At 33.4% G+C, this 26857-nt stretch overlaps 1 protein-coding gene across 2 annotated transcripts in view; it reads right to left on the bottom strand.

Moving 5' to 3' along the window:
- Positions 1–1323: 1323 nt before the first annotated feature.
- Positions 1324–26857, bottom strand: part of LOC150093205 (4'-phosphopantetheine phosphatase) — a 195268-nt gene continuing 169734 nt past the window's right edge. For both annotated transcript variants that reach the window (XM_090413342.1, XM_090413343.1), the window contains 3 exons: positions 21341–21495; positions 15677–15846; positions 1324–3644 (listed from right to left, as the gene is read on the bottom strand). In XM_090413342.1, coding sequence (XP_090269468.1) covers positions 3434–3644; positions 15677–15846; positions 21341–21495 — 536 coding nt within the window. In that variant the 3' untranslated portion in view covers positions 1324–3433. The remainder of the gene's footprint in view (positions 3645–15676; positions 15847–21340; positions 21496–26857) is intronic.

The raw sequence follows: 26857 nt of genomic DNA on the forward strand, positions 1-26857 counted from the left end.
AACTTAAACACTCTCCTCTTTGCCGATAACCTAATAATAATTACAAATTCTGAAGATAACTTACAGAAAGCTATTTTAAATCTAAATGAGATATCCAACGATTATGGTATGATAATATCAACAGAAAAATCAAAAACTATGGCCTTTAAAGGAAAGATCCAGCAAGAACTAAAATAGTAATAGATAACAAGATCTTAGAACAGGTGAAGGTGAATTCATTTAACTACCTAGGATGTATGATCACATATGAAAATGAAAAAGATATAAACATAAAAATTGCAAAATATTTAAAAATAACAGGTGTAATTAACTCTATATTTAAACCAAACCTAGTTCAAAAACAAAACAGACTAAAAGTATACAATACATTAGCCCTACCAGTCTTAATGTATGGAAGCGAAATCTGGACAATAAAACAAAAAAGACAAACAAAGATTAACAACAGCAGAAATGAAGTTTATGAGAAAAACTGCAAAGTATAGCCTATTTGATCACAAAAGAAATGAAGAAATTATGAAAGAATTAAACCAAGAACCAGTAAGAGAAAAAATTAAAAAATATAAACATAAACGGATGGAACACATTCAAAGAATGAAAACAGAAAGATTACCAAAACAAGCTATTAGGAAAAAGAAAACCAGGACGTCCTCTTAAACGATGACTTCTAAGGCCTGAACAGGCCATGCTAGGCCTATATCCTTGATACGCATGATGATGATGATGATTACATGACATCTCCAAGGACTCATCATGGGAGAGCACTCTTCTCCAGCACACACACACAACTCACTCTCTTCACTAAATCCTCCAACTGCACACATTGACACTATCTACCAGCTATCACCAATAGTATTTTTTGTCTGTAAATGCATGTGTTCTCTTGGCTGGTTTGCCTGTAAATACGTTTTAGGTGGAATTCACATAAACACCATCACAACTGAGTATACCAAATATATATATATATATATATATATACACACACACACACACACACACTGGTGCCAAACTGACATTTACTGTATAGCTTGTCTGCAGCAAGAGGAACAATGAAACTACTTTCTACACATGCAATATTAGTATACAGAAAACGAGATTTAAGCATTCGGTTTGTTTAAGACAAAAAAAAACACAAAAAACATGTGAGTTACATATTAACTTTTCTGAGTGACTGAAATGTGGCTCATGCCAGCACATGAATGTGTTGCCATACCATTTAATGTCTCTTCAATAGTATAATCTAGATCAAAATCAAGCAAAAATTGATTGATTTAATGCATCTCAATCTAATTTATTGTGCAAGTGAATGATGACTCAAAACTGTGCAACAGTTCACATATAAGTTTATTTAATGCAGCAAACCTACACAATCTGTTAAATTTTCAATAGAGATTTTTAGTTTTTTTTTATTTAAAGTACATTGCAACATCAGAAATTACAAAGATTTGATGTGCCAACTTACCAAAACTCTAGATGTACAGATTTGGTGATATATATGTTCCCCCCCCCCTTTTTTTTTTATTTACTAGAAAAGAATATGCTCTTTAACATTAAGTTAGAAGGCTGCATAACAGATTGGTTTTGAGAGAGAGAGACATAACAGATTGATAAACTGTACAATTAAAAAATATTTTGTGAAAATGAAAATAAAATGAAAATTCAACATGATTTTTCTCCTGAGATAAATGGTTAGTAATATAAACATTTAAAACTATTCCTAGCACCTTGGCAGAATGAGATGTAATTAAAGGGAGAAGTTTTGAATAACTTAATTTGCTTATAAAACTAAATAGGTATATCCAAGTTTTGCAAATCATCACACAGCAGAATAAGACAAATTTCTACATATGCTTCAGACTATAATGCATAAATTCCATAAATTATATATAATGATTGCTAGGATTCACAAATGTTACCAATACACACAAAATGATTATTTCCCCCCCTTTTTTTTTTATTTAGTGAAGATTTATTATCTGATAACTTGACTTATAAACTTGCATTTTCAAAACACAGTATCATTATTATACTGTATATGCTTTAAACATCAAACTATACTAATATAAAACTCATACTTGGAGTATATTCTATAACCAATTAAAAAATTATATAACATGAACTTAAACCTTTAAACTTAACATAGAATTAACAGCAGTAAAACAGAAGCATAAACTGAATCCAATTTGGCATCCGTTTTTTTTTTTCTCCCTTATTATGAAATCCCAAGAGATTTTAAGGGATGTAACTAAATTAATTTCTTATTGCTCATTTTTGAGATTACATATTCAAATCAAACTTTTCTCTACTGCACGAAAGTAGCTATTCCAGAACTTTTTTTTTTCAGATGTAAACTTGTATTGTTTCCCCAATTTCCCTGATTATTTATGATTGTGAACAATAATACAGAGCTTCATAGTAGCAGTCTTTTTTTCATCTGACCTAAACTGAAGCCTACTGATAAGTTCAAAATTCATTCAAAAAGTAGGTAAATATCTTATTTATTTAAATTAAAAAAAAAAAATTAAATTAACTATCAACATCCTGCAGGTTCAGTAGTCTAATTGTGACCAATGGCATCTGTTCTTTATTATGGCTAGATATCTAAAATTTTTTTAGTGTCATGAGCAAAATGCCATTTTTATTTGATGTATTTCTAAGGATTATTTTTATACAACACAATTATTCCTTTTACTAAATGATCCTACTTGCATTGCTCCCCTTGCATTACTTCTCTTAAAAATATTATTATGAATAACCATTAAAGATATCAGCTGAATACACAGGAGGGACTGTCAAATCACCTCCTTACATCTGTACCATAAGTCAACTTAGTAATTAGGTCTCTGTACATCTTGTAGAATCTATATTTAAAGGTACTCTTGTAATCCAAGCCATCTACCTAAAATTGTATAAACCACTGTGGAAATTTAACAGATAAATTTAGTCACATGGAAAGAAATTTTTTCCCTCGAGTTCTCTTTTAATGAATTTAAGTAAACACAGAATTAATCATATGTCTTCCTTTCTGATCTACAGTTATTAAATGCTGAAATAAATTATCCTATGAAAAATCACTATTATGACAAATGTTAAGTTCATTTTTTAAAAAGAAAAACTACTTAAACTAATTCATCATTACTATATTGTTATATACAGTCGAGATTACTGAAGGAAGCCATTTAATATTAATTCATTAAGATAATTATATTTAATAGAATTTTAAAGTACTAACAAGAAATTTCTTGCAAAAGATGTTCATCAAATGAAGCATAAAAGTCAAAATATTATTTCATTCACAAATCACAGACCCGATAACTATCACTTTCTTTTATCCTTTTGTTTCAGGAATTCTTGTGGACGGTTTCAGGTGGCTAATTAAACAGTCCAATCAAATAGCCACTAGTCATATATGGCAGAATAAGTATGAAGGAAATCATTAAGAAGCCTTTTCATATTTGAATATCACAGAAAACATTGTTCCTCCTAGTCGGTTGGATAGCCACTGGTTTTTTAAAACTGCTGCTTTAATGGCCTCACAGCAGAAGGCAGCATTAAGGTTTGTATGAACTGCACGTCCCATGCCTTCCAAAACTATTAGGTCTGTTGCACAGTTTTGCATTGCTTCAGCCACTTCTAAATTCAGTCGACTTGTCAGAGGAAAAGAAAAAAAACAAGTATTGAATTTCATAAATATGCCTGTAGTATATAAATCTTAAAACCATTTTTTTCATATAAAGAAAACACATCTACAAATCCTTAAATATAAAAATAAAATATAGACAGAGTAAAAAAAATTATCTTACAAAGCACTTTCCACTGCTCATTAGAAAGTGGCTTTCTGTTGACACTAGTTATGTTATTTCACGCAGTTGATTAAATGTCTGTTATTGAAACTATATAATGGAACCCTTACTATTAATTCAATTTCAGTGTTTTTAAATGTTCCTATTTTCCCTTGCATGTTAGGCTCAACCTGTCATGGCCAAACATGACATGCTTAATGTTCTGATACGGCATTTAATCTTATTTGTATAGCATATTAGACTGCCAGGGTTTGCATATATTTTTCAGGCCGGTTTGCCTGTTTTGTAGGATGAGAAACCTTGATACCTCTACACTAGCTAACTCACCTTCAGTTGAATAGCCCTAATAAAGGTTGCATCTTATAAGTGATTCAAACCCAGCATTTTCCAACTAAAGCACATCATCAAAATCAACTGAGCTATGGAGGCTTGATTAGATGGCATGGTTTTTAAATGTTATGGACTGAAAATACACCTGTTAAAATACTGGTACTTTTTTTATGAAGAAAAATGAAGACCATTTCCTGATGTCATATCAATAATTTTCTTCCATAAGCTTTTATTCTTCACATCTTCAATACTTAGGATTTTACATATCTCACATTTTGGTCTTAAACATTACTATCTGAATTAATACACCTAGATCTTGGTTTTTCTTTTGGGTCTTTTTCCTGTAACTCTGGCTGGAAAAGAATACTTATTTTGCTAATGTTTCCTCTCCCATTCTGTAAACAATTATACCATCTTAGATTAGCTCTGCTCACAGAGAATGCTAATGATGTCAAGTTCCTTTCTAATACCTTCATATGATTATTAATAATAATGAAGAGCCAAAGTCTTCAATTCGGCGACATGAACTTATTTAAGTTAAGGGATATTATATCCCATATTGTTTCTTAGCCGAATATAGAAACTATATAAAGTTTGGCAATTCCAAGCATAAGCAAATACCTGGATAGTGCAGCACCTGACCCTTGAAGGTAGTGCAAGTTGAGACAAAATGTAAAGGGTGGAGCAAGCTCCGATCACTATTCTTGATATTTACCCATAATGTGAACTTAACTCCTAGGAGCTGTATTTTGTTCAACATTATGAGAGAAGGTCACTACCCAGACCAGTTTCGACCTTTTTTGAGGTCTCATCAGTGAGTAGGTAGACCTAGTTAATACCAAGTTTGTAGCGAACAGAACTTACATCCCTTCTATGAGAATTGCCAAGAGGTGTCCTATTAAATTATTAATAATAATGAAGAGCCAAAGGCTTCAATTCGGCGACATGAACTTATTTAAGTTTAAGGTTCATATGATTCTGCCACTGATGATCTCTTCCCTTCTCTAAGAACTAGTCTTTGATCAACTATTTTATTTCCAATCTAGCTTTCAGATTCATAAGTTAAATTTCATATGGGCACTGATTTGTATGCTGAAAAAACTTTCTACAAGTTTTAGTGATGATGGCAAATTAATTATGGAAATAAATCCCTCAATAAGCAAACCCGATATGGTGAAGCCACATGAATAAATTTATATGGGATAAGAATAATTCCATGAAGTGTTTTTGCTTGGTAATCAAGTAAATTATAACAGACAAATTACATGCTTTTTTTTTTTAAATTCTATACCCAATTATATAATTTCTTGCCCAATATCTTCTATTACTTAGTAATCAAGTAAACCAAAATTTTACTTAGTAATCAAGTAAAAATCTTCATTTTTACTTGATTACTAAGCAAAAAAGAAAAAAAACAACTTTCTACCACTAATCCAGAGTAACTTAAAAAGATGGTAGTATACTATTTTGCTATATTCCAAATGATAAGACTTCAATAAAGAACTCGATCTGAGTAGTAACCCTTTCCTATAATGAATAGTAATATATATCAGAAAGGAAGTGTGCTTTGCATTATGGGCAACTGATATGAAGTCAACATCCAAGAAGTGGAGTTGGTGTATGACCATTATAGAACAAGAAGTGAGTATGCTTGTTTATAAATGCCAGAAGTATCTGAGTAAGGGTAATGAAACTGTTGCATTGATCAACTCCATTTGCTCAAAGCTCAAAAATTGTCAGAATAAGAGAGACATGGTTGAATGAGAATGATATCCTGACAGGAATGAGGAATATGTTTTTGTGAAGGCAGAAAGGGAGATTTGATTCTGATGATAGCATAGGAGCTATGCCCAACTAAGGTGGTGATGCAAGAAGCAAATAGCGACAATGGTTTTGAGGCAGCATGGTGCGAGGTGGAGCTGGATAGGATAAAATATTTAGTTGGGTTTTGCTATAGACCAGTTAATGCAAAAGGCAATGTTGTATAGGCCAATTAGTTTGGCAAATAAGAAAAGAATGATCATTATTTTAATTATGGTAATACTTCTTAGAAAGAAGATGATGGACACGCTCCCCATGGGCAAGGTAAATTGTGCCATGTAATGAGTCGTGTTTGTAGCCAGTATAAACTGAAGGAATATGTTCCCAAGTCGGTGCAACTGTGTCTGGGTAAAATGGCTGCAAGGGAACTGATGGAGTTTGAAAGAGGTGTTGTGATAGGATGCCATGTTGCAGGCCTATCTGTTTGGCAAATTGTAAAATTGGACCATCCCAGGTCAACAATCAATGATACCATACTGAGTTGGAAGCACAGGGAGTCAACTGAAAGTGTTAGCTGTAGCGGATGACCCATCACATTCGCTGAACGTGACTGTAGGATGCTATGAAGGATAATATGTAAAAACCGCCATTCATTGGCTGATACTTTGCATGCAGAGTTCAAGCACTGATTGGAACACAAATCTGCACAAAAGCATTCAGAACCAAGGCTCACAACGTGGGTTTCCACAGTAGGACTGCAATATGCAAGGCCCACATTACCTAAACCAACATGCAGCATTGTCTTCAGTGGTGCAAAGAATGTGTACAGTGGAAGTGTGTTATGAAGTGGTGAATCATACTACAACCTCTACCAAGCAGCAGATGGATGGGTGCAGGTGTAGTGGATGCCCAGTGAACATCTCTTACCAGAGTGCATAACCCCAACTATGAAATTCAGAGGTCGGTGTGATGGTGGTCCTGTTTTTCCTGGTTAGCCCTTGGAACTCTGTTCATGGTGCCACGAACAGTGAACCCTGAGAGATATCTGAACATTCCAGACAAGACAAATGTTTCCTACTTTATGCAGTTTCTACCGAACTACCACTATCTCTTTCAGCAAGACAATGCACTGTGTTATAAGGCTGCTGCTGTAGCTGCATGGTTTGTGGACATGAATGCTACCACACTTGACTGGCCTCCACAGAGCTCTGATCTCAACCCTACTGAACATCTGTGGGATGAACTGGCATGTCATATGAGGTTAAAGGATGTCCGCCTCCACAAAAGTCGAGGATCTCATTACATGCCTACAGGAAGAATGGTCCCAAATACCATTGATCGCATGCTTGTGGAAAGTATGCCCTATAGGATTGCTGCAGTCATCACAGTGAAAGGAGGTCCTACATCTTATTAGGGTGGGCGCTATGGCTGTTTGTTCCTCACACTATGATGTCCGTTGACTTTTCTCCAAGCAGTGTATAAATTAGGATGAAGAGATGGCATCTGGAGAAGGGGCAAAGAGAATGAATTTGAGTTTTTAACTACCTTGAGCAGTATGTAACAGAGGGCACATGAGGATCAACATTCTTTGATTTGATCTCTCACCAGAGGATGCTATTATAAATGTGTCAAATCTTCTTCCAGTTGGGAAGTGATCATGAATGATCACCTGAGTGTTATGTTATATGAGGACTTCTATGAGAAAGGGATATGTGGAATTAGATGAAAAGGAGATCAATACTGCTTCAGCCTTACTCAAAAACCATCTAGCAGAGGAAATATCTGAATGTGTTCCAAAGGTTAGGAGGTTAAATAAGGTAGTGTATGAATCAATGAATAAAGAGGGGAAGCAAGCAGTGTGGAAGAAGATTAAGAAGGCGTTACGGAGGAGCACGAGTGACAGTAATGATATGCACGAGGAGTATAAGGAACAGATGAGATGACGACTCACTTGGTAAGGGTAGCAAAAGTACAGTATCAGTAGTTAGCTAATAAAGCCAAAACAATTCACAAGACATTCTTTCAATAAGTGGCCAGAAGAAGAAAGAATGATTATGGAAGGATGTTACTATTTATTGAAAATGGTAGAATGATAACCACTGAAGAGAATATAATCAAGATATTAAGTGAGCAATTCATAAAAGTATTTCATCTTGGTGAAGGTACCATCATGCAGAATTTGAGTGTAGTGGTTTGATTGGTTGGTTTATTGGTGCAAGAACATCAAAGGTCATCATACTGTGCCATAGCAAAAGTTACAGCAATACACAAGGTCAAATGAATGTAGTGGGAAGGGAGGAGGATGCATATAAGAAATTAAGTAAACTTGATGTTAATAAGACTGTAGGGCTTGATATATCACTGGATGTTTTGAGGAAATGTTGCAAGAAGTTAGCTTTGACATATCTTTTTAACATGTTTTAGATTGGGCCAAGGAGTAGAACTCCTTTCCACTCCTTTGAAAGACTGCAAAACTGTTTAGCTTAAGGGAGGTATGACTAGGCCCATGAATTATGCAGAGAACTGACCAGGGCTTCTTATCTAATGGCCAATCTATTCCTTATTTTGGTGCAAGCAATATAAAAATTATTAAAAAATTTTTACAAGTTATTAAGAATTTACAACTTGTAAAATGCAAGAATTTTTTAAACTTTAGTTCAAATAAATTTTAAATTTAATTAAAATTCATTTTAATTTTGTTAGCAATCCGGGTCGGTGAGAAGGCTATAATCCCTGTTTCATTATATTCAACGATTAAAGTGAAATGGCTTTGTCAAAATTTGCTTTAACTTTTAGGAATTTTTTGAATATTCGGGTTTTTAATGATTATCCTGCCTAGTCAACACCCCCGGTTCGTTACATTTAGCGAACCAACGTGTGGCTGTTCTATCAAAATTTATTTAAGAAATTTCAAATAATTAAATTTTTATTATCGTAAAAGAACTACACACACCCAGATCGTTACAGGGGCACTTAGATAGAAATTGCATGCGGGCGCCAAAGACCCTAGTGCCGGTTCTGTAAATGAAGCATTATATCAAGCAATACCTAATATATATCTGAGTTGTAAGTCAGCAGTCAGAATTGAAGGAGGCATAGGAAGATGATTTAATATAAAATTAAGATAAGGATCCACATTATCTCCACTGTTATTCATTAACTATATGAATCACATTAACAAAGGAAAGTGGCATTAAACCTGACATTAAAATTGGTAATGTTAATCTCAGCTCTTTACTTTATGCAGATGATGCTATACTTTTAAATAAATCCAATACAAGTCTGCAGTATTCCCTAACTGAATAGCTGCTGTAATATGAAAATCAGGAATAAAAAGACAATATGAAAATAGGCAGAAACACTAAAAGCATTCTGAATGGAAAACCTATAGAACAAGTAAAACATTTTAGCTATTTAGGCACAATTTTTTTTTAGTAAAGATGGAAAATTAAATATGAAAATAGACAACAAGATTAGAAAAGCTGGTATGGTAGAAAGTCCAATGAATACATTTATATGGAATAAGAGAGAAATTAGTCAAAACACTAAACTGTCTATATATAAGACATTGTTAAAACCAGTTTTTTTAACTTATGTATATAAAAACTGGATTAGAAATAAACAGATGCATCAACTGGAGAATCATATTAAAAATGAGAATATTAGGAAGCAACTTGATATTATTAGCATTTAGGAGTGTGAGAATAACAGAGTTACTTCAGGTAGTATGATCACTTAAACAGAATGGGAGATGAAAGATTAGCAAACCAAGTTTTTTTTTTTTTTGCCTACAGGAAGACCAAGGTCTAAGTGGAATGATACAGTAAGAAGTACCTTAGAAGACAAAAATATTATTATTATTTATATGGGTATCTCCATTGAGTCAAAAGAGTCATAGCAGGAGACCCACACTAATTCACACAATACTGATCATACCTCTCTTTAAACATATTCTGTCAGGGCACTCAACTATCTCTAGCAATCTATTTCACTCCTTCACCACTTTTCTAGCAAAAAACAACCTTGCTAACCACACTCTTGTATCACATGGGTGATATACCAACAACCAGGGGTGACCTCTTGTTCTCACCCTACTATTCATGTACTGAAAAAAATTTTTTTTGTCAATCTTATGGAATCCCCTTTAGTAACTGATAAGTTTCTATCATGTACCACTTCTCCTTTGCTTTCAACCAGAGTTTGGTTGATTACCAGCTTGGTCACTCATCTGAATCCTCTCCACCACTTCCTGATCTCCAAGAAACCCAGGTGGCCAAATCTGTACACAGTAGTCAAGATGTGGCTAAATCATAACCTTATAAAGAGGAATAATAACCTCTGTATCTTTGCTTGTCAATGTGTTCTTAAATATCTAAATAATCCTCTGAGCTATTTTGCCACATTGCAATATGTTATCAATGTGGCAAAATCTCTATCCACCATCACCCCCAGATCCCTAACCTCATCAATTTCATGTAATCCAGTACCATCAATATGATACAAAGTATGTAATCTTTTCATCTTTAAGTGCATTATCCTACATTTTGCAGTATTAAATTGACAACCTTTGCCCACAGTGTCAATTTATTTAAATCCTGCAGGATATCTATTAACTGAATATCTCCTCCCTCAAATCTTCTCCTATCATTAATATACAAATTAAAGAGTAGTGGTCCTAACACAGAGCCCTGGAGCACTTCACTAGTGCCCCTTATTTGCCCTGATTCCACTGCATTTGCTCCAACTTATGTAGTTTTTTCATGTGGTATCCTGTCAAATTCTTTTGCAAAGTCCAGAAGGATCATGGCATGGCCATTTTCTTTATCCGGTTCCACTGTCACTTTATTATAAAATGTGAATAAATATTAAGGCAGGACCTACCTTTTACAGTGTTATGCTTCCCCTTATAGAGTACCTTATTCCAATCCACTCTCCTCAAATTTTTTACCTTTAACCAACTTTTCCAATACTTTAATGATCACTCCAGAGATATTAACTGGTCTACAATTTGCTACTTCTGTCTTAGAGCCAGCTTTAGGTAATGGAACTATCTTACCCTCTTTCTACTCCCTTGAAACATTGCCAGTACTGAGACTTAGATTAAATAACTGTAAGATGCACTGCAAATTCTCTTGCACATTCTTGTAGCATGTGAGCTGACATACCATCTAGTTCCACTGCTGTATTTATGTTGATTTTTCAACATGTTGAGCACCTCCAGTTCATCTACCTCAATTCTCACATGCCTGTGTTAACAACAGTAACTGCAACGTTTCCACCTGGATGATACATGCTGGCAGTGTGATCACTTAGTAACTGAACTATTACTTTTCAACTATAGAATAACCTGTATGCCACAGTAAATAATTTTTTTTTGTATTAAACATTCATGTTTATATATGGATCTATGTAGCAGCTTAATGTTTTGCCATTGGATTCTGCAGTTAAACGTTTTCAATTCCATGTCATGCAAGACCAGATTTGTGAGGTTTGATAAGATGGTACTTCTACACCAGATAGCATTATTGATGAGAGTGTCTTTTGGAGAAGGTAGCAAGTTGTGAATTTGGTTGATGGGTTTAATGATCAGGCCACCATTATTACTATATTAAAAGTATTTAAAATAATATGACTGTTCTCTGACAATGTAAAAATAGGATACAGTTTTGTAAGTTTTCTTTTCCTTACTAGAGGTCAGGTCCGTAGAATAATGGTTGATCAAATTAGTGTCACATCAACATACTATTTGAATTGAAATGTAGACTCACTCTCTCTCTGTGTGTGCGCGCTCCAGATGACCTTAATATGAAGGTCAAAATGTTGGGAAATAATAATCATAATATTCTTAACAAGGTAGTAGTCTCCATTTATCAAGATCAATGCTGATCACTGTGAAACATTAAAAGAAAGGATTAAAACAATTTTTTTTTTTATTATTATTCTGAAGTTAAAACTTAATTTGTGTGCAAGTGAGAGAGAAAGAAACAGAGAAAAAATGTATCTCTTATGAAAAATTTTTTAATTGATTTTTACATTTGTTTATATTAATTAATGTTTATTTTTCTTTATATTATTTCTCTGTGAAGAACAACAGACAAATCAGCAGAAGAGGATTCATATCTCAATGGTGAAATGTGTGGAAGAATCTTCAGAGGAGTAGACCTCTATAAACAACCCAGCTGGCTCCAGTTGTCAGTATCTGGTTAGGACCCTACCTAGGAGGTTACAAGGAAAATTAAAGGATTTAATCCTCTGACAAAAGGAAGCAGCTTTGTCAGTACTGATACAAGGTTGAAGTCTCATGATGATGGTAAAGCTTGTGTTTAGAAAAGTGCAGATGGCAATACAGTTTATTGTATACGTCTGTAATACTGTGGAGCAGAAAGCAAATGGAGAAACTGCTGCTCTATTCTCTCTCTCCAGACCAACTACTATGGTGAGCAAATCTACACAAATGGCTCCAAGTTCCCGGCATCCTTAAATGGGACAGGGATGTGAAGAATCTCCAGGCTCAAAATGGTGTGTCCACTAAAACTAGGAACTTGGAATGTCAAAACCCTGTATGAAGCAGGTAAGCTAAGAAATGCTATCAAGGAAATGATAAGACTTGGAATTGGGCTTTTAGGAATGAGTGAAGTTAGGTGGCCAAGATCAGGCAAAGCTTGTTTTCCTGATTCTGGAAGTGGTACATTGTCATGTACCACTCTGGAAGTAGTGAAAACAATCATCAAAACAGAGTTGGAATAATATGAAACAAAGATTCCAATAAGTCACTGTTGAGTTTTATCTCCTATGCAGATAGGATGATGCTATTAAAACTGAAAGGTCAACCACTAGATATTAATCTTATACAGGTCTATGTCCTTACTGCTCACAAGAATGATACCGAGATCAAAGAATTTTATGATCAATTAAAAGAACTAATGAAAAACACAAAGAAGCATGACATTAACATCGTCATGGGTGATTTCAATGCTAAAGTTGGGAAAGGTAGAAATAGAGATATAGTTGGCGAACACAGACTAGGAACAAAAAATGAGAGAGATGACTATCTTATTCAATTCTGCCAAGAAGAGGAACTAATAATCACAAACACATGGTTTAAGCTACCATCCCAAAGGCTATATGCTTGGCAATCACCACAGGATAATAATGTAAATGTAGTCAGAAACCAAATTGATTACTTGCTAATTAATCAACGATTTTGAAGTTCCATAAAGAGTTAAAAACTTATCCTAGTGTAGATATTGCTTCTGATCATAATCTATTGGTGACAGAGTTAAAACTTAGACTGAAAGCTATATTTAAGAAACATCAACAAAAAAAAGGTGTGATCTGGGAAAGTTAAAAAACCCAGAGATAAGAAAAAACTGAGTCAAGATCTGAATCAAGAGATAGCACTTATCATAACACGTCATGATGACGTGTTATGTTAAAATTCTCATGATGACGTCATGATGATTGATGAATAATGGAACAAATTAAAATCTGTCTTCATAGAGAAATGTATCAATACCTTGTATCCTGATAGAGCAGTAAACAGAGAGATTGGATAATTGATGAAATTCTTTCTCTCATGGATCAATGCAGATCATATCAAAATCATAGTCCAACAAAATATAAAGAGCTTCAGAAAATTATTAAAGACAAGATCAAAGAAATCTGGATGAATGAAAAAATGTAAAGAAATAGAAATTCTACAGGAAAAGTATGACAGTTTTAATCTACACAAAAAGCTAAAAGAGACCTCAGGTATATTTAAGAAAAAACAACTATGCATCCTTCAAAACAAAATATAAGAATGGCTGAAATATGTAGAACTCTTTACTGATAACAGACAAAATCCAGAAAATACTTATGAACAGATGAAAGCTCCATACCTTTTAAGATCATAGGTACAATGTGTGCTGAACTCAGCTAAAAATAGTAAAGCCTTAGGCCCTGATAGAATACCAGCAGAAATAGTAAAGTATTAGAAGGCGACAACATTACTATATTATTAAAGCTATTTAATAAGATCTACAATACAGGCACAATCCATCAAGACTGGTTACAGTCGACCTTCATATGCTACATAAAAAAGCAAATGCAAAAACTTGTAATGATTATAGAATGATCAGTTTAATGAGTCACGTTCTCAAAATGTTTCTGAAAATAATTCAAAAAAGAATATACAGAAAATGTGAAGCCATCAGTGATACCCAATTCGGAATTAGAAAACGGGTTTGGGAATGAAAGAGGCTGTTTCCTATTCTCAAATCTTATTCCAAAAATGTAGTGACCAAAACAAGGAAGTATTCATTTTCTTTCATTGACTTTGAGAGAAAGCATTTGACAAAATCCAACATACTAAAAATGATTGCACTATTAAAAAGAATTGGATTAGATGGTAAAGACATTAGGATCATTGAAAACTTATATTGGAACCAAAAGGCATCTGTTCAAGTTGATGACATTATTACAGACTCCATTAACATCAAACAAAGAGTAAGGCAAGGATGTGTGCTGTCACCTCTTCTTTTTATCATATACTCAGAAACCATATTTCAAAAAATCTTAAAAGGAAGAGAGGAAGGGATTAATGTAAATGGTGAAATCATCAGTAACATTCAATATGCTGATGACACAGCTCTTCTGGCTGACAATCTTCAAAATCTTCTGGTACTAGTGAACAAAGAGAGTGAAAAAATGGGATTAAGAATAAATATCACCAAAATTAAATTCATGGTTATAAGCAAGAAACCAATTCTTAACTCAGCACCTTCTTTAAACAGGAAACAAATAGAAAGAGTGATAAAGTTTAAATATATCGGATGTGCTGGTTAAATGAAGAATGCAATCCAGATGGAAATAAAAGTTAGAATTGAAATAGCAAGAAAAAATTTTCTCCTGATGAAATCAACACCGTGTAATCGCAATTTAAATTTAGACCTTAGAATATGCATGGTTAAATGCTATGTATAGTCTATACTGCTATATGGTGCAGAAACATGGACCTTGAAGACAACATCAATAAAAATAAACTTTAAGCCTTTGAGATGTGATTATACATACAAATGTTAAAAATCCCATGGACAGCAAAGACGTCCAATCAAGAAGTACTGGAACAAATGGTGAAATCATGTGAACTTTTAGATACTATAAAAAGAAGGTTTTTCCTACTTCGTAATAAAAAATATAAGGTACTTCAATTGATTATAAAAGGGAAAGAGGACAAGGAAGATGATGAAAATCTTGACATGAGCTCTGAGGGACTGTTCAGAGTGGCTGAGGATCGCTCAAAATTTCCCAAGGTGGTCGCCGACCTCCAATAGAAGATGGCACTCAAATAAGAAGATTAATATAAGTGAATATAATAAATCAGAATAGCTTTAATCAATTGGCTAAACTATTATTCTTTAAGGTAAATACATATAAATACTTGAAAGAAACCAATCATCTTTGTGATCTTTGATTCCTTCCTCCTCTTTTCTTTGTTGTAAATTTTCCTCCATTTCTAAGCTTTTCTTGGTAATTTCCAGTATAGCATGCCACCTATTTATTTTCTTCATGGAAGAAAATAAATAGCAGCAGGCAGTTTACATTATTACACATCTTATCACAAAGACTAGAGAATGAATACTGCAAATATTTATCAGGCTCAATATATATACATGAACTCAAGTTTGGATTCTAAATGATCTATACATTTTTGACTAATCAGCAAGATGTCAACTCATCTTTAGACATACAGCAAATCTTTACAAGCATGAGAAAATGAAAATAATATATTTTAGCATATATACCTGAGATCTAAACAAGGAGAGCCCTGCCCAGAGGCCATTATCATTAGCCTATTTTCTAAAAGGGCTTGATGAATATCTTCATTAAGTAATGCAACTTTACGTACAAGAACTTCAAGTTCTTGGAAAGTGACATCATTCAGAGCAGGCTTTGAATTGGCACACAGAAGAACCTTAATCCATAAAGAGAAATTTTTAAATAATTAAATTATTTATAGGAATAAATACATCTTGCATGTATTTAATCTAATTAGATCTTTAAGAAGGAATTTTAATTAATCTTGGAGATTTTAACTATTCAAATGTGTCTTGTTTATAACCATTACAAAAAAAAAAAAAAGCCATTTTGCCACTAAAATATGTAATGATAACACTGAGATAATGGAATATCAATTATGAGAAGGATATGATAAAGTTGACAAGACCGGACTTCTGATTCTAAAAGGTAATCCTGGATTCTAATCTTAGCAAAAACAGTCTGTCGAATAATAGCACAGTTGACATGAGCAGGCACACTTGGTACGCATCTAGCAAGGAGAGCGGTGGTAATTTTTCCTTAGTAGATGGCAGACAGATTCTAAGCTGGTTTGAAGGCAGCATGCTATTGTACTTGAAAATAATTCATGCAATTTTTTTTCAGATGTTCCTTTAATACAGAAATTCGTTTCAAATCAGATTGTATCTGGCTGAGGGATGATAACTGTCAATAATTTTCTATATGGTGGGTTTGTTATAGCGATTATTCACCAAAGTGATTTTTATTTAATTTATTTTATGATGTGAAGACAGAGATGCATGTACCTGGCAGTGAAGGAAGGTTTTCTGAAAATAGAAAATTGGACCATTAAAGTATCCAAAAAAGAAAGGCTGTTGTTGGATTCATGTCCAAGACTAATTTTTATCCAAAAATTGTAGTAATTCTGTTTCTGAGTAGGACTAATCAACAAATTGAAGCCAGATATCAATTTGGAAGGAAACGGTACTGAAGATTTGCTTTTCTAGATGGTCTATAAAATAATAGCTAAAGCTAGTGAAATAGGACTGCCCATAGCTATTCCTTCAATCTGCTTATATAGCTTATTCTGCCATGTAAAATAGCCTGTATCAATAATGAATTTAAACAGTTAGCAATGTACTCAGGAAATCAGCTTGTAAATATTAGTTTCCTGAAGTGGTATGTTGGTGAACAGGGAAACTACATCAAATGACTCCATTATTTCATTATCCAGCAGACACAAATCTATAATTTTATCTTGAGGTCCAATGCTGTTTTTAATCTAAGATCTGGCATAGCTTGTGAGATTTCAGAGATTAAAAAGATACTTGGCAAGATGGTAAGCAGGAGAGTCGATACAATCATATATATATATATATATATATATATATATATATCCAGCTAGGTCTCAATTAGTGCAGATAATAAATCCCATGAAGTGGTCACATTATTCAAACTTATAGCATCTGAACTATTTTTAAATTGATCAAACCAATCAACACTTGCATTCAACATTTCTTCTACTTCATTATTTTTTTTCTTTCACTCTCTTAAACAAATTTAAAATTTTTGTCTGAATGGGTGCTCTGCTAAGGGGAATGTGATTTTTCGATCCTCGATCATACAGTTAAATTATGTCCTATCATTGTAACACTTCTATTCCTTATAGATGTTTGCAAACTACAAAAAGCTGATTGAAATTCATCTTTTTGTTTTATTTCCCCTGCATGTTTTAAAATATTCTGTACCACATATTCAGGCATCCATCCTGACATCTTGTCCTACTTGTTATAATGTCCTTCATTCATATCAAATTTTTGCCCTAATGTAATAACAAGTCTCTTCTTTTTTGCACTCAAGTGTTTTTATCTGAAAGAATCTTTCTTTTGTCCATTTTATTAATGGTGTTTAAGACAAATCACGAAAACTAACATTATTACAGCAGCAGCATCTAAAACCTTAATGGTAACTAGGTAACCTCAAGTGTGCAAGTGCTATCCTCACATTAACTGAATTTTGGTTCACATTAAATGCAATTTGGTATGGTTGTATAATTCACACTAAACTGAATATCACATTAATTGCGACTTAGCTGTATATATTATTATTATTAGTCTTTTTAAATATTGAATATGTTATTTAATTTTGAATTATAGAAATATCTATTTGTGTAATTCAAAAATGGATATTTCTTCTGTAATTACATAAGAAATATCCAGTCTTCCTTTGAACTCTAATAGTGCATCTTTGTCTTAACTCAGTTATGAGTGATACACGAGTTATGCATATGCTACATGACTTGTAATTCATGTTGTGAATGTAGTTAACTGATCTCTATATTTAAATTTATTAGAATTTGTAAAAAATCCATTATATTTTGCCCAGTGTTACATTTGACAGGAATAGAGGAGAAGATCAGTTAATGTCAATCTAACTTTGGATGAAATTTGATTGTTTTTTTAACAAATTCTGTATTTCCATAGATGTACTAATTATAGTAAATATCTAATAACACATCTAGTACACACATTCCTTTAAAGTATTTAAATGCTATCTGAGTTTTATTTCAATTTCAATGGACACTTTGCATCCATATTTTTAGTGACAAGGAAACATTTCATAGCTAGTACAGTCATTAATGAGTCCTACCTCCTTAGCAATTGTATTCAAATCAATACTGCCAGTTTAAAGTGGTGCAATTACGAGGGTTGTTTGAAAAGTTCAATAAATTTCCAATAGATGGTGACACAGTTCATTCATTCATACCAATGTCGGCACGTATTATCTTTTTCATGACCCCTGGCAAAATTTTAGCTACATTTGACACGTAGTTCTTGTTTGGTAAACACTTAAAATGACCTTGTTCACATTTTTCATAAAAAAGGAGGAAAACGAGTTTCATACAGTGATGAAACACTTTTATTTGAAGAAGTGAATGGCCGGGCAGATCAAAGCCAAGTTAGATGCAGTTCATGGGGACATCATCATTCACCAGCATTAAAGACTATTTATTTTTAAATAAATGAGTTTAAACATGGTCATAAGCCCATTGAAGATGAAGCGCGCTCTGGCTGAGGTCACTACGAAGGAAATGATTGACAAAATCCATGGTATCTTTATGGAAGACCGCTGAGTAAAAGTGTGCAAGATTGCTGAGATTGTAGGCATCTTAATTGAATGGATGTATAATATCCTGCACAAAAAATTGTACAGGAAAAAGGTGGGTACACAAATTGCCCCGATTGTTGACTGTTGATCAAAAACGCATGCGAAAAGACATTTCAACTCAGTGTTTGGCAATGTTTAATTGCCAAACACTGAGTCCAAGCAGCAGTCAAAGTGGACAATGCTCAGTGAAACGGCACCGAAAAAAAGCGAAGACCGTTTTGTCAGCTGGGAAGATGATGGCCACTGTTTTTTGGGATTCCCATGGAATTATCATGATAGACTATTTGGAAAGGGTAAGACAATAACAGGAATATATTATGTATTATTGTTGGACCTTTTAAAAGAAGAACCGAAGAAAAAATGGCCAAAATGGGTGCACAAATTAAGGTTCGAATTGGTTCTACATCCACCAGACTTAGCCCTGTGTGACTTCTTGTTCCCAAACTTAAAAAAATTTTCTTCAAATGAGGATGTCATCAAGGCTGTCAATGACTATTTCACACAATTTGACAAATCCTACTTTTTAGATGGGATGAAAAAATTTGAAACTCACTGGACCAAATTGTGTAGACCAATTGGTTCCACATCCATTGGACTTGGCCCCGTGTGACTTCTTGTTCCCAAACTTAAAAATTTGTCTGGGTGGGAAAAAATTTTCTTCGAATGAGGATTTCATCAAGGCTGTCAATGACTATTTCGCGCAATTTGAAACTCGCTGGACCAAATGTGTAGACCTCAATGGAGACTATGTTGAGAAATAAAGGTGATATTTTTCAAAAAAATGTGTTTCACTTATTTTTTTACCAAACTTTTCAAACAACCCTCGTAGGCATGCCTATCTTTGCACTTCTTAATGATATTCAATTTCATCTCGAGATCGACCATATCATGTCTACAAGCACATGCATTGATTCACATCACTTTGCCTTTTACTTGACATTATTACACTTTGTAAATCCCAGTAAAATATAAAAAAAGATACAAGAATACCATAACTATTGTGGTTATGGTTTCTATTGTTTTGCTTGTCTAACTTATTTCATATTTTTAAATTTCATTTTTTTAATCAAGTGTTCTATGATGTAGGCAAAAATGGTCAAGGTAGCTTTTGTAGGATGTGCATTCCCTTTTTATTTTGTTATTGAAGTGACTGGTTTCACTTTTAAAGCAATAACAAGAAATTAAATGGGATCTTACTGTTGATGACTCAGAATGTGGTCAAGATCACACTTTTTTTTTTTTTTTACTGCTTATGTTCATTGGAATATTTGAAATCGGTTTGCTTTGTCCTTCCAGAGAATAATGCAGTACTCTCTATGTATCTTTTATGGCACACTTCCAAAACAATCAATTCATTATCTTTTGCATCACAAAATAACACCTATATGGTCAATGTAATGTTCTTCATAAATGATTATAACAATGAAATACTCAAAGGGTATGTCTATTATTCATTTTAATGTTGGAGTCATTTTTAAAACAAACAACTCCTTAACAGGCATTCCTATCTCAATAAGAATTCATTGTTTTACTGGTAGCTTCACTTACACTGTCCATAAGTACTGATTGGTATAGGTTGGAGACAGGACTTGGAATCACCTTATAAGCATCAGATCAAGAAACAACCAATTCCAATGATAGCTTGACTTCTTCAGACTGCAAAAATGACTCATAAGCACACTCAGCGCTTTCTTGAGAAGTTCTCAGGTGCTTGTAGACATACATTTCTCAATACTGCCAGTTTCTTTAAATTAATTATACACCACTTGCATTTATGAAATGGATTAGACCAGCAGATTCACCTCAGTTATTACTATGTAATTATAAAATATACTGAGATTTTTGTTATTATGCCTGCTAAGCTGAATAAGATGATAGCATATGCATACAAACTCTGAGTAGGTGAACAATAACACCTTAATTTATTAACAGTTTAGTTTGAAAATTTTTTTTAAAATAATGCTTATATGAAAACCTTGTATTTTAACATGCTAATAAAACTGTTTTAGCATGCTTCTAATTAACATATTAGAGGGAGAAAAATAAGACTATTGACTATTCAAGCTTATAAACTGAAGCAACTAATGCTACGAGGCCAGTGTATTTTGTTAATTAATTGCCTGTGTTTTTCTGGCCAGCCTGCCTGTTTTGTGGGAAGGAAAATCTGAGTTTTCAGGAGAGGGAATTCTTTCACTTCTGTATGAGGTTGACTAACTCACCTTCAACTGAAAAGTCCTTTTAAAATGTTCTTTGCATGGGTTTAAATCCTAGATAAGGATTTAAACCCATGTCTTTCTAATCAAAAGGCACTGTCAATACCAACTGAGCTATGGAGTTTCTTAAATGTAAGAAATATTGAATGTAAGATTATACAATAGACTAATAACTGGATGTGAATTTGACAATTCAGTGAACTATGTGACACTTATATCATAGTATGATTTATATATGTGTATAATATATTTATTTAAGAAATAAGAAATTTCATTGAACATTAACTTTACCTTTGTTCCTCTGTTAAGTAATTCTCGTGTAAGTGGAATAACTCCTAGTACAATATCCATGCCACTGTTGTCTACAAATATGGTAGCACACTTATGTGGTGGGCCTCTTAATCGAACCAGCCAACTGTCTAAATCATCAATTAACCATGGACGAGCTAAGCAAAAGAGGGGGGAAAAATACAGTATACTGAAAACTTAAGTTTTATACCATTAAAGATAATCAGAAACTGGGTTGAAAGACAGACAATTAAGAGGGAAAAAATGGTAGTGGAATAGTCAAAAGCATTTTCTGTATAAACAGAAAATGCTACAGACAAGTTTATCTGAAGACAATGACTTTCTTTTTAAAGAGATATTAAAACTGGTTGGAGTAGTAACTGAATACAACTGACCTGTTTTATTTCTTATTTTCCACCAAACTGGTTGAAGATAAAGATAAGTAAAATGCTAGAGATATATTATAACAGAATATGGTGGATACAGCAATGGTACAAAGAATGCATTCCACAAAGTAACTCCAATCTTTTTGGCCTCATGAATTACATTGTTTCCTTCCTCAAAGATACTTCTTTGAAAGACAGGCACTTAAAGAAAAATCAAGTAGTAAAATAATTTAATAGAAAATGCTACAAAGTTTCACCTTAAAAATTGTTTAATCCCCCCACCTTCCTTTCTTCAGTCAATCCTGGCTTCTATAGCCTTTTTGCTTGTAATTCATTACAATCCTGGGCCATGTTTTAGAGATTTCTTTATGTGAATCTCAACCATGAAAGTATATGGGCCTGTAGTACATTACATTAATATGGTGATGGGCTAAAGGTTAGATAATCTGACAAAATCCTACATTAAAGACCAAACATGAATAATGTTCTTATACAATGCAATGAAATTCATCTTGATCTGTGAGGAGAATGAAGCCCACAGTTTGGAGAGCAGATAATCTAACCACATAGCTAACCACCAAGATAGCTAACATTCTCTTTATTTTTCTTTTTTTAAGGGACTCCTACCACAAAAGATTGTAAACCTAGAGTACATTAGTTCCATTGGTGTTCCATTGGCCCACCAATGGAACTAATGCACCAATGGTACATTAGTTCCATTGGTGGGCCAAGGGTTTTCTTTTCTAGTTTTATTACTTTTATGGAGGATTTTTAATTTTTATTTATTCATTTATTTTTATATAATCCAGAAACTGTTCAAGAGACCAAACATGAAACTTTTTTTTTTGAAGACACTCAGGCCTCCAATTAATTGACTCACATCAGGTGATAAAATTTATCTTCAAAATAAAGATCACAAACATGTATGCCAGCAGCAGGATTTGAACCTGTAACCTGCTGGTTCATTGCAGAGTGGATACAATAACTACTTAGCCAACCAAGATGGAAAACAGCTATTTCTACAATATATTCTTTATTTTTAATTGCCCAGTTCTCTTTTTCTTTGTATTAATTCTCCGATATCCAATCAGTAGTCTCAAACTTCACACCTGCTGCTTCTATTTTCTCATCTCTTACTACCCTCCCCCCTCCTGAAATCCATATATCAATGCCAAATTCCATACAGTTTCTGGAGTTTCACTCTAGATCTCTATAATGGTGATCTAGAATTCAGTTTAATGTTAATTTTTTTCCCCCCTTTTCAAATTTCTTTATTCATCTGAATAGAATGTCTTACCTAAATATTTGCATTCTCTTATTTGCTCTATGGGTTTGTCATTCAAGATTGCTTCTGCTGAAGACTTTTTTCCCTCCCTTTGAAATTCTTATTGAATTTTTCTACTGCAATATTAAATGTGTAGGTAATTCTTTGCAAGTCTTCTGATTCAGCAATGATGATTTGATCACATGTATATAACACGTGATATAAGGACATATGACATATTTCGGTGATTACACCACATTTTTTTATTATTCAGTTCTATAAAACACTGAAATAATAGTTCCCGACAAGTTTCGTAAATCGTAGGATTTACATCTTCAGGGGGTAAATAGTATAACTTAAAGTTTAAACAAGAGAATTAATAAATACAAATCATAACCATCTGGCTATTCATAAAACTCAAATAACAGAATGCAGATATATAACGTTATTCACGTTGAACAATACTGGATGATGTCACGTGTGCTTGTTCTCGTTCATACAGTCTGAGCTCAGATTGAGGTAGATTTTTTATTAGAGCTCACCACACTTGATGAATTAAACCTTGATTTTTATTGCATTGGGTTGGGTTTTTTTAGCATATTAGCAGCTTCTTTAAATTTTCTTATATAACTGTTGTTTTCTATGTATGACATCGTCGTTTTTTGCCAGAGTACATCGTGTCCAGTGGAAGTGGTATGGAAAGCAAGACCCGTTTTTTGTTCTCTTTTGTATTGTACGTCTTTTTGGTGTTCAGCCATGCGTATTTCTCCAGATCTTCCTGTCTGTCCTACATAGCAAATCCCGCAAGAGCAATGGATTTTGTAGACTCCTGGTTTTTTAAGAGGATGATGAGGTGGTTTTGGTGGATGTAGGAATCTTGAGATTTTCTCCATAGGAAGGAAGGCTACTTTTATGTTGTGTTTGTTCATTAATTTGGCTAGCTTGTCTGTAACATTTTTGATATAAGGAAGCGAAATTGCATTTTTGTAATCCCATTTTATTGTGTTGTTAGCTGGAGGCATTTTAAGGATTCTCTTGATGGTTTTTGTTTCATATCCATTCTGTTGGAGGATTTGTGTTAAGTATTTTAGTTCTTCATTACATCTTTCTTGTGTGCTGGAGATATTGTATGCTCTGTCTCGAAGAGTTTTAATTAAGCTTATTTTTTGTGAAGGATGGTGGTGTGAGGTTGCATTTAGAAATCTTCCAGTGTTTGTAGGCTTCCTATATACTGAGAAGGAGAGTTTACTTTCTTCATTAACTTCTAATAGAATATCCAGAAAAGGAAGTTTTATTTTTTTCTTGTTCTAAAGTGAATTTTATGGCGTTGTGCAAATTGTTGAGATAATCTTTGAAATTGATAAGTTCATCTGTTGTTCCACTGAATATGATGAAAACATCGTCCACATAGCGTAGCCATATTTTTGGTTTTTTATGGTAATTCTTAAGAGCATTGTTTTCAAATTTTTCCATAAATAGGTTTGCTAATACCGGTGATAATGATGAACCCATGGCCAGCCCTTCTTTTTGTTCCCAGATTCTATCTTTATAGGTGAAAAAAGTATTGTTTATACAATGTTTAAAAAGATTCAAGATGTCCGGAGGGAAGAGGTCTTCTAGGAGATTCAAAATTTGTCTCGGGACGTTTGTAAACAAGCTGATAATGTCGAGACTTGCTAAGATGTCTGTTGGACCAATATGTATATCTTTCACTTTTTCTATGAAATGTTTACTATTTTTTATGAAGGAAGATGTTTTTCCTATATGTTGTGAGATCATGTTGGTGAGGTATTTCGCCAAGTTGGAAGTCGGTGAATCTCTTCCGTCTACTATTGGTCTTAAAGGTATATCTGTCTTGTGAATCTTTGGAACACCATATATTCTTGGTATCAAAGGATGTTTTGATTGCAAGCATTTTTTAAGTTCTTCCGTCCAGAGAGGCACTTTTTTTTATTAGATCGTTTGTTTTTTTGTGTGTAGGCCAAGTTGGATCTCTGTCTATGGGTTTGTAGGTGTTGGTATCTTCCAGGAGACTTTTCATTTTGTTATCATATTCTGTAGCATTTAAAACGACAGTTGCGTTGCCTTTATCCGCTTTTATTATGACAATATTTTTGTCATCCTTTAAATTTTTAAGGCAAACGTATTCATTGTAAGGTAAGTTCCTACGAGATAATCTGCTTTTTAATAGTAAAGCTGTACTTTCTATACGGATAAGATCTTCCTTGTTGTCCGGTAGATTTCTAATTCCTTTTTCTATTTGTGCTATGATATCGATTTTTGGAAGGAAACGTGGGGTTAAGGCGAAGTTAAAACTCTTGAGTAAAAGATTATTCTCCTCTTTTGTTAGGACTCTCGAAGAAAGATTAATAACTACTTTTGAATGATCTAGTTGCTTTTTATGTATTTCTTTCTTCTGAAGGAGTATGTTGAACTTATTAATTAATGTATGTTTCTTCTGTTCTGAGATCGCTATTGCTTTGTTAAATGTAACACTATCGATGTTGTTCCATAGGTAGGATGGAAGATATGTGGCCAGTTCATTATGAAGAGAAAAAGTGTTATTACTAATTAATGCTAATTCAGCTCTAGTGACTGTAATTCTTTCTCTTAGAAGAGCTAGTTCCATTTTATGATAAATTCTGGAGGTCTTGTTTGTGTGGAATATGCGTTTGATTTTGATGAATTTTGGGATGACTTTGTTATCTCGGCATCGGATGAGGAAAATTAGATGATTAATGAAGTTGAGATGTTTAATGCGTAGTTTCTCTAGTTGTATAACTTTATGCCAAAAGCACTCACCATAAGTTTGTAATTGCAGGCGTAAACTTCTGTGGCTAATTGGTTCAAAAGACATATTTCGGTGATTACATCACATTTTTTTATTATTAAACAACTAGATCATTCAAAAGTAGTTATTAATCTTTCTTCGAGAGTCCTAACAAAAGAGGAGAATAATCTTTTACTCAAGGGTTTTAACTTCGCCTTAACCCCACCTTTCCTTCCAAAAAATTATATCATAGCACAAATAGAAAAAGGAATTAGAAATCTACCGGACAACATGGCAGATCTTATCCGTATAGAAAGTACAGCTTTACTATTAAAAAGCAGATTACCTCGTAGGAACCTACCTTACAATGAATACGTTTGCCTTAAAAAATTAAAGGATGACAAAAATATTGTCATAATAAAAGTGGATAAAGGCAACGCAACTGTCGTTTTAAATGCTACAGAATATGATAACAAAATGAAAAGTCTCCTGGAAGATACCAACACCTACAAACCCATAGACAGAGATCCGACTTGGCCTACACACAAAAAAACAAACGATCTAATAAAAAAAGTGCCTCTCTGGATGGAAGAACTTAAAAAATGCTTACAATCAAAACATCCTTTGATACCAAGAATATATGGTGTTCCAAAGATCCATAAGACAGATATACCTTTAAGACCAATAGTAGATGGAAGAGATTCACCGACTTCCAACTTGGCGAAATACCTCACCAACATGATCTCACAACATATAGGAAAAACATCTTCCTTCATAAAAAATAGTAAACATTTCATAGAAAAAGTGAAAGATATACATATTGGTCCAACAGACATCTTAGCAAGTCTCGACATTATCAGCTTGTTTACAAACGTCCCGAGACAAGAAATTTTGAATCTCCTAGAAGACCTCTTCCCTCCAGACATCTTGAATCTTTTTAAACATTGTATAAACAATACTTTTTTCACCTATAAAGATAGAATCTGGGAACAAAAAGAAGGGCTGGCCATGGGTTCATCATTATCACCGGTATTAGCAAACCTATTTATGGAAAAATTTGAAAACAATGCTCTTAAGAATTACCATAAAAAACCAAAAAT

This window comes from Typopeltis vanoorti, chromosome 24 (genome assembly GCF_054136105.1).
Source record: "Typopeltis vanoorti isolate ZY-2024b chromosome 24, IOZ_Tvanoo_1.0, whole genome shotgun sequence".
Classification (NCBI taxonomy): Eukaryota; Metazoa; Arthropoda; class Arachnida; order Uropygi; family Thelyphonidae; genus Typopeltis; species Typopeltis vanoorti.